Source organism: Anser brachyrhynchus (genome assembly GCF_964034855.1).
Source record: "Anser brachyrhynchus genome assembly, chromosome: 6".
NCBI lineage: Eukaryota > Metazoa > Chordata > Aves > Anseriformes > Anatidae > Anser > Anser brachyrhynchus.
The window spans coordinates 16,055,046-16,073,383 of record NC_137700.1 but is presented as its reverse complement, the minus strand read 5'-3'; the positions used below and the strand labels follow the sequence as shown (position 1 = coordinate 16,073,383).

Here is an 18,338-nt window from a genome sequence, read left to right as displayed (position 1 = left end):
GTAATAAGCACAGCGCAGAAAACAGGATGTAATGGTTACTGAAGGTGGTGGATTCTGCCTGCCTTGCCTGTATGCATCGCTTGTTTTTCATGCTGCTTGGACATTCGTTACCAGTTCTTTTCAACGCCCTAGTGCAATGTTGTGGCTGAGTAGGCTTTTAGCCAGAGGAGATAGTTTAGGTTTCCATGGGAGGAATGTTTTTGCCTTTCTATCCATGTTGTGTGCGTGGATAGAAATGTGCTTTTGTTTTCCAGGGAAAAGAATGAAGGTCCCTGGAAATTATCTTGTCAAGTTTGTGTTGCTAAAAATATGCATAAAATCGGTAAACTGCTGTTTCAGATCACCTGCCACCGAGCCAAACAAGTAGAATTACACAGTCTCTTAGTTGGTCTTTCTGGGGAAGGCAAATAATAAGACTATGAGGTTTGGCTTGGCAAGTGTGGTCACTAAACTTTAACTTGGGTAACATCCAACATATGATGGCAGAAACGTGAATAACAGTGCTGAACTCTGTGCTAGTTGTTCTGTCAGTCTGACACCACACCAAATACCAAACCACCTTGACTGATTAATAATTGGTGCTTGCTGCTAAATGGATGCTGGTGGACCTAATATTTCTGGATGGATAAGCAAGCTTGTGTACTGTGGCAGCTGCCAGCTTCCTATACACCTTCAGGAAAGTACTGTTCCTGTTTTCCAGAAGTAATGAGGAAGTGTTGACCACCTTGGGTTTTCAGCACAGCCCCCTTCCATGAATTTATGTTTGTCTCTAGCATCAAGAAGATATCCTTCATGTGGGGAACGAAGTTGCTCAAAGAAAAGCATCTAAAGGTTGCTTCTTGGTAATTCTCGTTATTTAAGTCCACTTAAAATTGACAAGATGAACAAAGGATGCATTCAAAACTGTTGGCATAGCAATTGTTCTGCAGAGCTGCTCATCTGTCACTGTCTACTGGATGTGTTTCATCTGGCAGCTGTTTGATCCACACTGCCATGAGAGTAAGAGGGAGTTTGGTCCCTCAAATAACAATTTGTTTGGAGCTTCAGACTGCTGTTAGCTCTCTGGCGTGGGCCATACGGGCAGTGTTATTTTAAGGGTGCCCAAATGTGAAATGTGTAAACTTTCAGCTGTCTCGTACTATAAGAATCCTTCCACAACACGTAGGGCAGTTTCAGATGCAAAACTATGCTGAGATGATGATATAGGAAATTGCTTTCCTGATGTTGTTGAAACAGACTGTGAATGGTGTGTTTGCTAGTTGGAACTAATGTTGGAGGACTTGTCTACGTGTGCATAAGCCTATATGGAAAGTACAAGGGAGAGTGAAAACGAATATCCTTCTTATCACCAGGATCTTGAATATCCTTGAAGGGATGTAGCACCTTTTCATTCAGGTTACACTTCAGAGGGTTTGTAAGTCTTACTTCCTTTTCCTTGGATTGTTGTGTATAAAGTCTATGCCCTTTAGTTTAATTCCCATTTAGACTTGTGTGCATTTGATAATACATTTCCCGGGGCAGAATGTGTAAGGCTTGTTCTCCCAAATGTCTGTTTAAAAAAAATCCATGGATTGCTCAAGTCTAAAAGTACTTTGAATTTTTTATAATACAGAAAAATACAGTTCAAATTATACTGAACCTGAGTTTTGTGGAATGCATAGTTTCTTGGTAGTGAAATTTCATTGTTAAAATAACGTCATTTTTAATAGGAAGTGTTTGTTGAAATTCAGGAAGTTTGAGAGAACTTCATGAGAAAGTTTCTGGATTTGGGGGGAAAGTATTATCTGCCAGACATGGTACCGTTAAGTTTTTTGACAGCATTTGTACTTCAACCAAATGAATGCAACCTAGAATTGAAAATGCAACGCAGTAGCTACAGCTCATAAAACATAGGCAAGTTTTTGTTGTAGGAAGTTTTTTAATTTAATTATCTGAAGTATTTTAAGCAATCAGTGCAGTTTTCTTGAAGATAACATTTTGTCTTTCCCTAATTAAGGATAAATGAGCAAGCAGCCTTCCTAGAGGACTGAATGGTCGTCTTTTCAAGTTTAATTTGCAGCGCTTGTTGGAGGATTAAAGTAATCTCATTAAATGGCCTCATTTAAATTTTGCGGTCACCTAAGAGATGGTAGACAGATATGAAAAGGGATTTATCCATAAAGCATGAAAGCTAAATTAGCAGCTTTCTAATTTAACTTTTTTCTTAGTTTTGAAGACTTGACAAGAGTTGAGCCTTTTTTGCTAGCTTTGGGATATCTTCAGCTCTATAGTATGGCGCTTGCCGTGACTGAATTCATCATAATGTTCAAGGCCATTTTTATGCGCTGAGTTATTAAAAAAAATGACAATGTACTTAAATATATTTGACATAATGTCTTTGAGGTTGACATTTGACATAACATTATAAATGAAAAAATCTCTTATACGGGTACACTGTAGGCAAGTTTCTTTTTTATAGGTACAAACATGTGGATGCATTGCTTTAAGCGCATTTTCTTACCAGAAAACATTGGTTGTAGTTTTTTTGAGATGATTAGGCACCTAAATTCACATACAAGCACTCAAGTAAGGTCAGTGCAAACTGTGGAGTGCTCAGCATTTATGTGCATCTGGCAGGTAGGTGTCTTAACTGTGGGTTTAGGAGCTTAACTGTAGCAGTCTCCAGTCGGAGATGCAGCTGGGTCAGAGGGCTCCTGACTGAGTTTAGGAATCTTTTTGTGGTTTGGAGACAGTAGAGATGCCAAGTTACTCAGCTCTGCAGGGACTGAGGTCTTTTTTTCAGCTCAGAAACAGAATTTATGCTTGAAAATATTAATTACAAAATTAAAATTATCATTTTTTTGATCTGCTTGTAAATCATGATGTAGTTTGTGTGAAATTGTTTTAAATCTAGCTGGGATGATTTCTGCAGAGATCTAAGTGGAAGAGAATGTATACATTGTGTCCCTGTCTTTGCTGTAGTACAGGGGGATATTAATGCATTCCAGCCAATAAAAATACTTGCAACCGCACAGCAGAAACTTTATAAAGAAGTGTGGGCTACTACTTGCTGCCTTTGCAATACAGCTGGCAAACAAGCTGAGTAGTGCGATGTTTGTAAACGCACTGCATCTTTTCCAAAAAAAAAAAAAGAAGCAAATGATAATCATTGTGACTTTAGGTAATTATTGCCTAAATTTGATAGATTTTTTTTTCTTTTTTTTTGTTTAAAGCTTTATTTTAAATGTAGCTAAGCAACAAACTTTGAATAATGCATGTCTCTTTTCTGTGTGAAGTTTGTGTAAGGAAGTATTTCATGCACTTCTCAGCTGTAGCAAGCTAGGAACATCTGCATCATTAGCTACTAAGGCTCAGTTAATGAGTGGTAACGTACTTGTGAGTGGCTCTCCATATATTCTCTTTGACTATATAGAAAATTTTATGTCGATTAATGGATGTTCTAAGGTACAAACTGGTGAGTCTCATAACATCTACCACAGTTACGTAGTATAGCAGCCTTTTATCATGTGTGACAGTCTGTACTGAGCACATCGAGAAATACATACTGTTCTTACTAGCTGATAATCTTGTTACGACTCTTAACTTACGTTCTTCAGTATAAAAATAAGAAACCACTGCTGAGAATGTGATGTGTACAACTCTGTGGCTTACATCTCCAATGTGCAAGCATTCACTTACACTTAGTATTTTCGATCTGTGGATTTGTGTTTCTAAATGGAATTGTGCTCTACCAGTTGCAGAATGTGGATTCTGATATTTTCACTACATTAGGAGCCCCTAAAAAGCCATCTTTCTGAACGTTTCTCTTTTTAATGTAGATCTATTTTCAGAAGTACAGCTCTGGGGCATCCTATTCATTTACAAAATCCTAAGGGTGCTTCAGTTTGCATGAGTTTAATGCCACTTTGATTTTTATCTTAAATGTTTCTTAGTGAGGTCTTGCAGCCTGGGGAGTGACTCACTTTGGGGTAGTGTTTGCTTTGGTTACACAGGGTGTTTCCTGTACGTCAAATGAGTATAATGATACTTGCTGTATATTACTTCTCATCATCCTGCTTCTCATGGTCCATGATTGCCATGGTTTAAAAGCTTTCAGGGTGCTTTTCAGTCCTGCCAGCTGTGTGTAGTAGGTCTGTGATGAAGGAAATACAGATGTTAGTTTCAGGGAATAATGTATGAACTAGTGAAATTAATTGTCTTGGCACCATTATAAGACCAGTGTGTGAAACTGACTGATTAATAAAATCTAGGATAACAAAAGCAAGCTATCCTTTCACATCTGTCTTGGAAAAAAGAGAAACCTCATCTTGCAAATACAGAAATTAGTGTTAGAGTAAAGCTTTTCTTTATATACAGAGTTGAATATACAACTTAGGAACTTGAAAGCCCTTATTATCTGAGCTAGAAGTCTTTACTAATAGCATTTAGACAAATTTTTTATATTGTATTACTAGGAAAAACAACAGATGAAGTGCTGTGCGAAAGGATGATACAGACATGGTTATCTGTAAAAGTAATAGGATGAATATGTGCATAAGTGTGGAAGAAACAAGTGACGTATTAAAGCAAGGAGATGGGGATTCTCAAGGCAGGAATTGTTGAGGCAAAGATACATCTGTAAAGCAGATACGGCTTTATAAAATAAAAGCATGACAAAAGTACACCAAAATGACATAAGTTCGGATGGAACAAATTTTTAGTAAAGGTGGCAGTGAAATGTTCCCAATCAGGGGGGAGGGAATGAAAATTCACAGATGTAAGGAAATGAATAAATACTGTAATTATCTTTTTATCTCAGAATCTGGGTCTAGGGCTGTGTTCACATACTACAGCACAAAAGTAAAGCTTTTAAATTCACCTTTGCTAAGAGTTTTATTAACTTGAATACTGTAGGCAGCTGCTTCCTTGTACTTCAGATCTTGTACACAAATAAGAAGATAACCGAAATAGACCGTAGTTTCCATAGAAAGAGGAAAAATGGCCAGGATTTTTCATCCTGAATGGGGATATCATTTAGATGTGGAAAAACAAGATGCTGAGGTGAAGGTCAATGATGAGTGATTATTTTGTGCCTCATAACATATAAATTGGGGACACCAAATTAAACGATCAGCTATTGAGTTTTCAACAAATGAAGGCAAACAGTTGTACCACAAAGTATGGAGTTCTGAAACTCTGAGATTATTCTAAAAATAGAATAGACGATTCACAAAATTGGTGAAGAAAAGCCTGTACTGAAGCACAGTTAACCAGGAGGCTATGAACTCAGCTCCTTGCTTGGGAAGTTCTGAGATCAATGGAATCTGGGAGGATATAGTGGGGAAGTATCCCTGTTGGAATGAGGAGAAAGATGCTTGCTGTGAGCATCTGCTAGGATGTATCTCTTGCCTTCACAGTGTTACCGGCTGACAAAAATAGTGAATTTCGGGTTCTGAATTCTATTGATGATGCTTAATATAAGTAGCTTTCTTCAGTAATAGGTTTCTTTCAGAAGTTGGTTCTTCATGCTCATATGATCTGTGCATTTGCTATTTTTACACCTACTGGATTTCCTATACGCTGTGCTGGTTCTGCTAGCAGAAATCTGATTCACTAGTGTTAAAAACAAAAACACCCCTGAATGTCTCAGTTTCCTCAAATCTTCTGCATGAAGAGCTTGAGAAATTCCCAAGGCAGTGAATAATTTGGAAACTTATTTTCAGTTGTTTTTCAATAATGTTGTTTCTTCTACTGCTATTTTGTATTTGTTCATACTTAAGGATATGTGTTGTGGTGTCTGTCGGAATCTCCTTTCGTGCAGGGGCTATGTCAGGTCAATGTGAACGTTTTGGCAAGGAAAAATAATTTTGAAAAAAAAAAAGTCAGGTCAGGTTTTACATCAAAGATTTGGAAGTTCTCTGTTGCTGACAGCAAACTTGTGCTATGTTCAATTTGTTCCTTTTTAAATATAAAGTCTTAAGTATGTAGTTGAATAATTGTAGTACAATTGAAAAATTCAGTTTGCTGCTCAAAATAGGTAAAGGAAAAATATGCACCCTTTTTAAAGCTTATTTTAGTGATGTAAAGAAGTGCAGTTTAAAACTGCACTTTAAAACTGCAAAAAGTGCAGTTTATCTAGACAATAAAAATGTTGGGGGTGGAGTGAGACACCCGAATAATATTACTGCCAAATTGCTGCTGTTGATTAATATTTCTCAGGAGTTCACAGAATGCGTGAGTTACTTTATATAATTGCGGTATAGTTAGCTACATAGGGGTAGTAAACATATAGATGCAAATGTGTATTGAAGAATATTGTTTAATGTGTGGCTATTTAAGCTCTAATATATTCTTTCTTTTCTTTAGATTCAAGTACTCTTTAAGGACCAATGTACCCTGTAGCTCATGGAAGAAAAAAATCAAACCAGGACATCCTTGGTTTCCAGGCTACCGAAATATGGAACGAAAACTTTAGGAAGTGTCTTGCAACCTATGCCAAATGGGTCGGCTGTTAATTTAGCAGGCAATAATGGTGGCAAAAATTTCAGCAAGCACAATGGCACTGTTCGCATGTCTTCCTTTTCTTTCAACTGGAGAAAATCAAATAAACATCAACTTCATGATCAAAATGAGAGAGACACCAATTCCAAACATAATTGTAATGAAAAACTAATTGATTCTGAGAAGTATTCTCCATCTCAAGGAGCATTGAGTAACGATGTGCTCAGGGTGGGTTTGAACAGCACTGCTTCAGTTGCATCAAAAACAGTAAAGCAAAACAATATGTTTGTATCTTCTACAGAGGAATTAAACCCAAAGTCTTTGCCTGGACTCTCTAGTTCAGCAAAATTCGCCAAAGGTACCCTGTCAGGAAGGACCTCATATTCTGGACTCAGTGCTCCAAAATCACACTTAAATGGATTTTATGGAAATAGGCCAATGGTAGGTTTGCAAAGACCTAGAGCTAATTCCAGTGCCACAAGGACAAGTTCAGGAGAAAGCCTTGCACAATCTACAGACAATAACAAGCCTTTTTCCTGTGAAAAAATGGTAAGATCACAAAGTTTTTCACATTCCATTCAGAATTCCTTCCTCCCCACTGCATCTTTAACCAGGTCGCATTCCTTTAATAAAGCTGTGGATCTTACAAGGCCTTATAGTCAAAATCTAGCTGTTAGGACATCTCAGAGGTCATCTCTGTTGTCAAGAAATGCACGACAGTTGGATGTACCCAATGGAAATGAACCTATGAAGTATGGATTTACCAGACCGTACTCTGGTATATCAGCTCCTGCTTCAAAGAAACCCCCACTGTCAAATGGATCTGGGTCCGCACCGTCTTTTGGATACAGATTAAGTCGACCTTCTTTGCTGAAGCCTACTAGGCAGCGATTTACTGGAAATAACATTGTGGATGGTGGCAAAACTACAACTCCTGACACGTGTATAGTGGAGAACTCTGAAATTTCAACAAATATTAATCGAGCAATTGACAAAAATAGCATTATAGAGTGCGATGCTCACAGAACAGAATTTGTTGATGGCCTCCATGAAAGCATGGGAAAACATGGGTCAAATGTCATGTGTATGAGTGATGATGGAGATGAAATATCTATATCTTCTTTGTCATCCTCGGAAAAAAATGATTTGAGTGAAGACTTCAGTGATGACTTCATAGATATAGAAGATCCAAATAGAACTATGCAAGTACAGCAAAAGGAGAGCCGCGTTCAAGAGTTAGAGCATGGGAGCATGACATCGATAGAGCCGTTCACTTCTCTCAAGGAAAGTGGAGGATCTTGCTGTAATGCTGATGACTGGCTTGATATAAATATGTCTGGTAAATACTTTGCGTTGTTTGATTATTTTTTTTATGTACTCCATCAAGATTCTGTAATTGCAGTTAAGTTATGTTTAACCATTCTGATTTTTTTTTTTCAGAACGGGACTATGCTGGCCAATTTATTTTCTCACAGTGCTTTTTTTTTTTTTGCATGACAGTAATCATTTTCAAGCATGATTTTTTTAAGAGCGCTTATTTCTTTGGAATAAGAATTAGTGATACCTCCTTTAGCCAAACTTGTCATAGGATTGTAGAATTCCTCTTAGCCTTACTTGGCATTCATTTCTTTTGGACTAGTGATCTCTGCAATTTTTATCCCACTCTGTAGGCAGAGAACATCTGTAACTGCTTAATGTAGTAGCAATAAATGTAGGGTGTCTTATTTAATTAATTTTATAAATTGTAATGTTACTGTTTTTTTCCAGAAGCATGCTGTATTAACTCTTAAAAAAAAAAAAAATCAGTGGAAGAGATGGAAGATGCTTTAAAAGCAAAGCTGCATTTTCAAGTCTGATGTACTTTTTTCTTAGTATATATTTATTTTGAGAGATGTCACGCTAGAAAGATACAGTATCTTTTTTTATTAAAAAGATACAGAATTCTAAAAAGTGTCTTTCTTGACAGATGAATTGCTGCATTGTATAAAGGTAGAAAAGATGTAGTTTAAAAGGATACTTAGTTGTAATGGCCAGTCCAGCCTGAGCTTTTTACCTCCTAGGACAAGTGTTCTTAATATTGTAGAATGCTTTCAGATATTTCTGTTAGAACACAGTTTATTATTCAGACTATAATGTTTTTATACACCTTAATTTTTATTTTTATTTTTTGGAATATTGGGTTGTTTTTTAGAATCTTGACTGTTTGTTTTCTTTAAGCAGTGGATGACAACAGTGCAAGTACAAAGAATACCGCTGAGAGTGTGATTTCTCCAGAGATGAATTACAGAGCTGGGTCCTCTTTTGAGCTTTCTCCATCTGATAGCTCTGATGGCACATATATGTGGGATGAAGAAGGGCTGGAACCTATTGGAAGTGTCCATCCATGTGGAAGTTACGAGTCTTCAGAAATGAACAGCATAGTATGTATTTATATGCATCATCTGAATATCTGTAGTTTTTTTAAATTTTATTGCTGATGTATATTTTAAAAACAGAATTAATGTATTTTTTTCACTTGATAACTGTTTCTTCTTTCCTCTATAGTTGACAGCTTTCTGAAACTTCTTGTTAAGGATTCCCTGTTTCTGGACAGATGACCTTGAATTAGGCTGCTTACATGCATGTTTTCCCCATTCTAAAGCTTGAACAACACAGCTTCTTCCTTATGCAATCTCATGGTGGCATTCAACAATAAAGAAATTACTTCAGCAAATAATAAGTAAAATATCTCCTACCAGTCTTTAAACCTAGGAGTGACAACAAGAAAATAGTTGGTCCTTATCTGACTTCCATTGATTTGTTTCTATTCTATATCTGCACAGGACCCTTTTGAACATAAATTTATTTTCATTTGTCTGTTTGTTCAAGCATAGCATCTTTAAAGTAGGTAGCTGACTAGCTCATCAGATGAACTGGACTCTTTATGTCTGGAAAACAAAAAGCAAGATCAGTAATAGCCATATTCTTACTGCTAAACACAACTGATTTGCATCAAACATCATTCCGTCTAGAGTAGGTAGAGAGTAGTTGCAGTGCTCTAACCCTTCAGCTGAGGTCAGTTAGCCAGCCTCTGGGTTCTGGCAGGCTTGATGTAAATTGTCTCTGTCCTTCATCTTTTTCCACAGAAACACAGTTCTCACTTATTTGGGTTGCTTAATTAAAAGACTGTTCAGATTTTATTAACACTGTATTATTCATTCAGAACTTCCAACAAAAGTTAGGTATAATCAATCAATGTCTCCAGCTTCTTAAATTTGATAAGTGTTAAGTATTATGTCACCAGTGCCATTGTCAGTAGTGTAGATGCTGTTTTCTGCCTTTGAAAGGGCCTTGTGGCACTAAGTCAGATTTTAATTTGTAGTTCTGTTAGGGTTGTCTAGCCCAACAGCAGAACAGCATAGATATTTTTCTGAAACTGGAGCATAGCTACATAATTATATTGTTATGTGTAACTACATAGGAGGAATTCCTGATATATTTTCAGCTGCCTGTGGTGGTGTTCATTTTCTGTCTTAAATTACAATCTTGGGATGCGGTGCTTAAAAGTAAGCTTAGAAATAGTTATTAACTTCTCTTGGTAATTATGGCCAGCTTGGAAAAGCATTTTGAGATTTTTTTTCCAGCATGAACTTTGTAGTTATTTTGATGTTTACTGGAAAAAATTTAACATAGGGCACTGCAAAAACACCCTTCTCCCTGTCACATGCATGCATATACCAGGAAAAGTTCTTAAACTTTCTCCTCGATAAACCTGAAATTGCTTTTTTTGATATATACAGTGCAATTTATCAAACAAAAGGCACTGCTTTCATGTGCTTTTGGGCTATGTACATCGTATTTGATATGCATAACCTCCATGCGTTAATTTACGCATCTATATGAATTGAAGGTCAATCATTGATGTTCTGATTGATAGAAGTTGTTGTAAGCCTCAGAGCAGAGGTTTATTAGAAGCTTATGATATTTTTGTTCAATGTTTTGGTTAATTTCTTATTTTATTGAAAGTAAATAGCTGTCAGAGAGGTCTTAAAAGTGGAAGAATAAATTTACTTGGTTTAGATGTACTGGAGAAAGGAGCGTGTAAGACTTAGTGCTGAATCTAAAAAAATCATGTGCTATTTCCACTCATTTTGATTTTTATTCCATTAGTGCTCTTCCAGAATTATAGTGCAGTAAGCACTATATTTTCATCTGAATTTTCATCCTAAGTAAGGGAAACATCAATAATACATCTTGTGTTCATACTTGGTTTTTAAGAGAGACTGCAGCTCTGAAATGTTTGTTGAATTGCCTTTTAGTGGTAGTCCTATTTTTTTTCCTCTGCTTGTTATTGTTGGCAGAAAGAGTGAGATTTAGAGTTTTTTTTTTTTTTTTAGCCTACAGATTAAACACTCATCACTTTTAATCTTAAGATGTAGAAGAATTTCTGATACAGTTCTTAGTTCTGGAGAATCGTGATGTTGGGTGGGTTAGTATAAGCTTTTGTTCCCTGTTGCTGCTTCTGTCTGAAGGCACTGAGTATAAAGGCAGTTTAAAATAAAAAGAACTGAAGGTCGTGAGAATAATTATTGTGATTAGGCAACATATGTTGATGTTTTGATTGCTAGGAGGTGTATGATCAAATTGTGCATTTTCTGTCCTCTAGTATTGTGAAGGTGAAAGCAGTAAATCTCTGTCAAAATCCAATTGATAAGAGTCTTTTAAACTAATGTCAGCCTGACTGCGCCAGGAAGTGTTGCTTCTGGGGAAATCTGAAGCAGATAGGTGGTTCTGGATTTTCCCTGACTTTAGGCTGGTGTGAGTAGGAGCAGTGTGAGCCTTTGTGATGCTTTGGATTCCAGCAGTACATCTGAATTACTCATAATAAGGTGGTAAATATTGGTAGTGTTTAGTCATCTGTTTGTCATCTATAGCATCAACAAATGTATAGATGGCAGCATAGACCTTGTTGGGTAGTCAAATGAGAAGTGGTTTGGCCTATTTGCATAGGGTGGTGTTAATTAGGTCTCCGGAATGACAATGAGAGTGGTAAGACTTTGTTTCATGCAGAGTAGTCTACTTGACTATATAAACCTTGCCATATTTTTGCTTTCATTTATTTTTGTCTGGAAATAATATACATCTAAACAGAATGGATGAAAACATGGATCCTACCTGGAGTCTCATTGCTCCTTTCCTTAACAGAAAACAAAGTACTATTTTGCTATAGCAAGGCTTGTCTGAGTTATTCTGTCCTATCCGTTGTATTAACTAGACATGTGAGAAACATAATCTTTAGTATGCATTTGTTTGAGTAAAGCTTTGTGGTTTTTTTTTGAAGGTTAAAGCTCTTATCTTACATTGAGAATAAGAGAGATAATCCAAACAAGTGTTCCTGTATTATTATGAGGTATTACTACTTTTAAAAGACACTGCAATGTTCTACCATATAGGGGTCTGCAAGAAGTAAAAATTCAAGATGAAAATCTTTCCATTAGCATTTTTAATACCTCTAATAGAGTTGTTTCTTCTCTTTCAAAGAAATTTCATTTGCACTAATAGGTTTAGAAAACTTGTATTCTCTGTATTACCGGGTCATATGAAGACCCTCTCTTAGACAGAGATTGAATCCTCTGGCCTTTTGTTATTAGAGGCTCCAGTAACTGTATATGTCTCTGCTATCTTAATTTTTACTGAGCTAAAGCTGGTATTTGGGGTATACACCAAGTGAGCATCAATTTAGTTACAAGGATATAGGATTATGGAACAATAATTGAAATCCATCTTGAAGAGACAGATGGGTTTTAGCTGCTTTGCTTAGAATTTAATTGCTCTTGGGATGAAATCTAGATCTCAGTGGAATGAATCTGTTTTGTCATTTATCAGTGTGGCTAGAGTTTCAGCCACAGAGTCTGAAATGGTTACATTTTCTCAGCTTCCTAGCATATTTTTGAAATCTCATGAGATTTTTTTTTTTCCTCTGTGATTGCAACTTGGGAAAGGGAGATTCTGAACTAGTTTCTGAGACTCTGTGGAATGGCTTATTGTTCTAGAGGCACAGATACTCACTGAAATATGCTGTTCAAATGTATATACTTCTTAACTACAGAAAAGAGGAGCTTGCTAAAATAACATTGTGTAATGTTCAGTCTGTGGTACTCGCTATTTTCTTACAGTAGTTTTAGTTACTTACAAGTAATTGAGCTTTTAAAATTCTTTCCTTCTCTAAATGACTTTAAGCTTTAAATGACAGTCTGATGTATCAAATGAGTAACTTATTACGTAGGAATTGAGACTTGTAGTATGTATACTTCCAATGCATTTATTATTAAAGAGCCAAGTGTTCTAAGTGTCTTCTACCCATTTCTGTTTTTTAGTTGTATATCCTTTCTAACGGGTTAATGCCAAATCCATAGATGTTGTTCTGTGAGAAGCTGGACTTTGAAATTTTGGATTACTTTGCTACAGCTGTAATAAAAATACAAGCCCAAGTAAGCTTAAGGTAGTGTACTAGTATGGAATAAAAAAAATTCTTGTATATCTGAATAGCCTTTATTAAGTAGTATTTGGATGGCTTCAATGAGGTGTGAACCCCATAAGCTTTACCATGTGAGAGAAAGTGGTTTTTTTCCCCAGTGTGTGTGGTGCTAGTTTTATTTTTTATCTGGATATATGTAATACTAATATAGAAGTACTGAATTTTTCTAAACACTACAAATTTTTAATGCTTATTCCAAATAGGTGAATAACAACTCTCCATACTGTGCTAGCAGCACTGTGTAAGATCCATTGGAAGTATTTTCAAGACCAAGGCCTTCTGAACTAATAGCAATGTTTACAGACATAAATACAATTTAAATAGTATACTGAAAATGAGAAGCGATTACATCATGACGTTTTTCATCAGAAGCAGTTGTTGATTTAATGAGGCATTCAGTACAGAGTATTCAGAAAGTCTTGTGCTTCATTTTCACTTTTTAACAGGTTATAATGAAACTAAATACGTATATTTTCTCCATATATAGACACTTCTTTTTTGAGATTTTTTAGAAAGGAGATCTTTTTGAAATGAGCCCTTCAGGGGCAAACTAGGTATAAGAATCACACGAGCAGATTCTGTCTAATGATCTAATTTAAACATGGTTCCTTTTTCTGCTTTTCGTGCTGCAAGTGAAGTGTCTAAGACTTTAAGAAGCTGAAGGTAAATTTAAAAGAAAACCTAAAAAATAACTGCTTAAATGTAAAAACTGTTTTCATAGCAAAGAATATATACATTTTTTATTGAAACAAAGACTCTTAAACGTGTTTAGATTTTCATAGTATCTTTATGTAAGCTATTACTGAAATCTGTAGATTTATAAAATCTGAAGCTTTTTTTCTCCCTTTCATGTATTTGCTTTTCTGTGTGCAAGTTGGTGTTAAAATGCTCCATCTCCATTATTGGAGATGTTCCAGTCAGGAAATACTTGCGCACCACTCAGCTCTTCCCCTCCTCCCCCATGTAAGAGACAGGATCAACCAAAAATTTTTGTTCACTGATATGTTGAGCGTACTTGCAGGTAGTATGTAAAATAGCTAGCTAGGTGGCCTGTGAGTGGAGAAACTCCAACTGGTGATCTGCAACACTTTGTGACCTTAAATGAGTCCCATGGAGCCTTTGTCTTATTTTTCTTTCTTTAGAATGGTGGATGAATTAAAAATGAACAATTTTACTTAATGTTATCATCAGCGTGTATTCTGTTATTGATGTATTTGTACCTCATGCTCAAATTCAGGTGGATCAAGAGGAAGGGTTTCTTACGATTTATTCCCAGTGTTTCACAGCTCTGATTTAAGCTGTGGGGGAATGTGCTGGTGTGGCCTATTCCTGGACCCCATCCTGCCTCTTTGCTTTCCTGTAGTAGTATCATTTGGGTTTTGAAGGAGACTGTCCTTTTTGTCACCTGAAGATGCTGCCTAATAAGCCTGTGAGCTCCCAGTCATTTTGGTCTTCACTGCTGCTGCCAATTTATCTGGCCATTGTTGTGATATAACTGGACCACAGAGGAGGAAATCAGGCAATCTTGCCCTAGAGCTATGTGAATAAAAATTAGACTTCATCACATCAGTGTAATGAGACTGCTAGTACAGTACCAGTGTACTAGATGGTGTTGAATACTTGGCAATATATACTGTACTTCTTTCTACTTTTTCCCTCTGGGCCCAGCAGACTGGAGGCAGTTCTTAAGGAGAGAATTGTAGTGTGTGTAGCATCACTAATGTGGAATGACAGTTTGAAGTTTTATATCTTCTGCTTCTGCTCAGGGAATTTTCGTTTGTTGCATTTAGCACCAAAGAAATCCTGTCTTGCAAGACAGATTAGGTAATCCATTGGTCTTTAATACTGCTTTACCCGAAAGCATGACTGTTGTTGGGTTTCTAGGTCAAGATATTTCTTTTTTTTTGACAAGAGACATTGGAGTAGCCTGGGAAGTCTTTTATGAGATTTTGGCTTTTACTTATGTGTTTTAGATAATGGCAAACGCTGTCTGAATTTTACTTCTGATAGAAAAGGGTTTCTTAGAAATACCTTGCCTTGGTAAGCTGGCATTTCTGCTTAGAGTGTCGTTATGAAAGAGCTTCAGTAATTTTACTTAAATGCATAGTGGTTCAGACTTCCTGCTCAGAAACACAGTGAATCTGGGATTGGAATATCATACAAATGTCAGCCTGGGAAGGTATTTTTCACTGGCATGTGTTTGTGTGTCACAAATGTGAAGCTGGTGTTGCTGTTAACCTCACCACCTTAAGCAGAGGTAATGTCTGAGTTCTGAACTCTTGTGGAACTGAGGATTCTCTTGGAGTGCAATGTTCTAACTTTATAACTTTAATTAGATTGATATAATTGCTTTCATTTTTCTACAAGTACAGGAATCTCTGGCATTTTTGTTCATATTGCCAATTTCTGACAGCTCATCCACCCCAAAAGACAAGAACCAAAGCAACAACAACAAAAAAAACAACTACTTTTAGTTATGCCTAAAAAATTATATTTGGAGAAGACTCAAGCGGACAGCTTTCTGATTTCAGAAGATTCAGAAAGGCTAGATAAGTGTTACCTCTTTTTTGCATTTAGTTTCAGTTTGAAAAGATAGTGCCTCTGGACATAGTAAATCAGGGTGAAAGCATCCTTGATCAATGTGTCCCCAGTTAAGCTTTTAGTAAACTGTGCAAGTGCTGTGTAAAATTGTCGGTAATAGTTTTGTCTTCTTACAGAATTAAGAGTAGCTGCTTGTTTCAGTATGTTCTGCTAGCAGTGATCCTTGCCCACTTTTTCAGGCGGGTTTGCTGACAGTTTTCTGCTTGTGGCGTAGATAAATGTCATGCAAGTAGGGACTGACTTCAGAGGTGCTGCCTTCTGAGAGAAAATAGCTGCTCTCTGCCCTCCCACCACCACTCCAGTCTTCAGCTTTAGAGCTTAATTGTTACAGCAATGGGAGGTAGTGAGAAACTGCACTACTTACTGAGATGGCATTTCTGTCTGTGTCTTGGGTGATGTGCATGTCCCTGCTGTCAAATATTATTAAGAGGTTATATGACTGTATTACAGTGCACAAATCTCTTGTGGTGTTGCTTTGAGAGGTATGACATTTTGTGAACAAGCTTTAATGGCAAATTACCTTTTTTTCCTTTTGGATACAAAGGTATATATGCCTTTGAGAGCTGTATGATTCAGAATTGACACAGTAAATCTTCTCATGCTGTTTTGGTTGGTAAAATCAAGGAAGGCAACTTTTCTTGTGCTCCTGTATTTCATTTGTGGTGGCCATTAATGACAGCTTTGATTTTGTATGGTAGGGAGAGACAGCAGCAGTGTTAAGTGCAATATAATAAGAAATACTGGTAGAAATGAGTACTTCTCTTAATTCATGAGCTTAAAGTGAGGTTTCCAGTATGAGTTTGCAGCTGCATATACAGTGTTGTATTTTTAGTTAGTTTATAGCAATTCCTTTTTGATGTTTTTCTTTATTCTACCAACTGGCATCGTTTTTTATAACAGAACTTCAGAAGTACTCTAGTGTGCTTCAGTTAATTGTATTGCTATGTTTTTTTCAAGTAACACACATTGTTTTCATTACTCCTAGGAGATCTTGAAACAGGTAGGCATGTGCTCAGAGAGAACAGTAGAGTCTTGATTTCAGTGTAGTTTTGGTGTTTTTTGTCAGCGTAAACAAGAAAATCATTTAAGAGTATGCAAAATGAATTGAGAGGAATCTAACTGGGTTTCTGAACACTTGACAGATAACTTGATCGAAAACATATAGATTGGCACACAGTTTCCTTCTTTTTTTTTTTTTACCTGAAGCTGTGTCCTAGTAAGTTATAAGAACACTGGTGTTGAATCTTCTCGTGACTTACTTTCAGTTGCAAACCATCAGAAACTTCAAGGAAGGGCAGTATCTTCTACATATTAGGGTCAATTATGTTTGTAGTATGCACAAATCTGATCTCTGGATGAAATGTGCACACTCATTTCCAGTCTGTCTCCACAGTTCTAAAGACAGGATGCACAGTTCATTTAAGGATTGGTCAAAATAGGTTTAATAAAAATATATGAGGTTTTTGTTCTTTTTTTTTTAAGTAGAAAGAACTGTATTAAGTAGCCTGTATAAGAATACGTAAATGCTGTGTAAAAAGTCATATTCAGTTTACACAAAAAGTCTAGCTAGGGCATAACTAAAACTAAAAAAAAAAACCAAAAAACTAAAAACTAAAACAGAAGAAACTTAATTGATCTCCTGGTAGCTACCCTGCCCATGTTCTAAGTTCTGATTGTTTTGATTTCATTCTCAACTGGGAGTTGTTTGAGGCCTGAAGTTACTTTTAAATAGCTCTTCTATTATAACTGAATTTCAAAATTAAACTGGATTGTTCTTGGTATTTCATGTTATTTGTTTTTCAAATTCACTGCTGATGCTTTTGCCTAAGAAGAGGCAGTAAAACCGTGTTTAAAAGCATTTGGGGAGCTGAAGAATATTGGTTTGTCTTTACTGATCTCTAGAAATGAGCAGTAGACCCATCACACAAGATGTCTGGTAACCTGGAAGTCCTGAGGTAACAAACTACTTAAATTGTAGTTTCTCCTAATTCTCAAGGTCTTCTGCTCACTATACTCATGTAGGCTGAACCTCACAGCTTTAATATAAGTGTAAGTCAGTGGAGAGAACATCATCATTCGTAGTGGTTTTTGTCATTTAAGCGTATAAGCAAAGAATACATATTGCTTTTTCATGTAAAGTGGTCCATTATTTGTACATTAACTGCAGAAGTAATGCTGAACTTCTGATATTGGTAGACTTTTCTGGAAACAGAAGCAATGAGTAGAAAGGACCTGATATTGCCTATGTTAATTACACTTAATGTTGATGTCTTTCTGTTACTGTGCTCTAAAGTAACTCAAACCAAAACTGGAATTACAAAACATTCTTAAATGTTGTTGAAATTCTGCAGAAAGATGGTCAGACTGTTTTTTCCTCCTGGTGTGTTTTTGTAGATTCTTTACTGGAGGCTAGATGGCAGTAAAGGAATGCTTTTTGTGGCTGTGGGACTTGACTTGTGCTGCATGTTTGGTTGGTGCTATTGCTTATGAATTGGTAAAATCTCAACAGAACAGTTAATATTTCAGGTTTTCTTTTTCTTTCCCTTTGTGCTCTTGAACTTCATTTTTTTTACATGTTCTAGCATATAATTAAAATAATTAAGCAGCGAGCCTAGCTGCTCTTTAAGAGATAGTGGATAGTAACTTAACCTAATAATTATTTCCTATCTGCGTTTTGTAAACCTAGATAGAACATACAATGCCCTTATAAAAATGTTTTCAAAGAGGAATACATCATTAT

The 18,338-nt window shown here is 36.3% G+C and overlaps 1 protein-coding gene across 9 annotated transcripts in view; it reads left to right on the top strand.

The window, feature by feature from the left end:
- CCSER2 (coiled-coil serine rich protein 2) overlaps positions 1–18,338 on the top strand; it is a 72,694-nt gene that overhangs the window by 9,814 nt on the left and 44,542 nt on the right. For 6 of the 9 annotated variants that reach the window (XM_080597910.1, XM_080597916.1, XM_080597912.1 and 3 more), the window contains 2 exons: positions 6,346–7,819; positions 8,698–8,900. In XM_080597910.1, the coding sequence (XP_080454036.1) occupies positions 6,385–7,819; positions 8,698–8,900 (1,638 nt within the window). In that variant the 5' untranslated portion in view covers positions 6,346–6,384. The remainder of the gene's footprint in view (positions 1–6,345; positions 7,820–8,697; positions 8,901–18,338) is intronic. The other 3 variants (XM_080597913.1, XM_080597918.1, XM_080597914.1) reach the window with 1 other exon arrangement.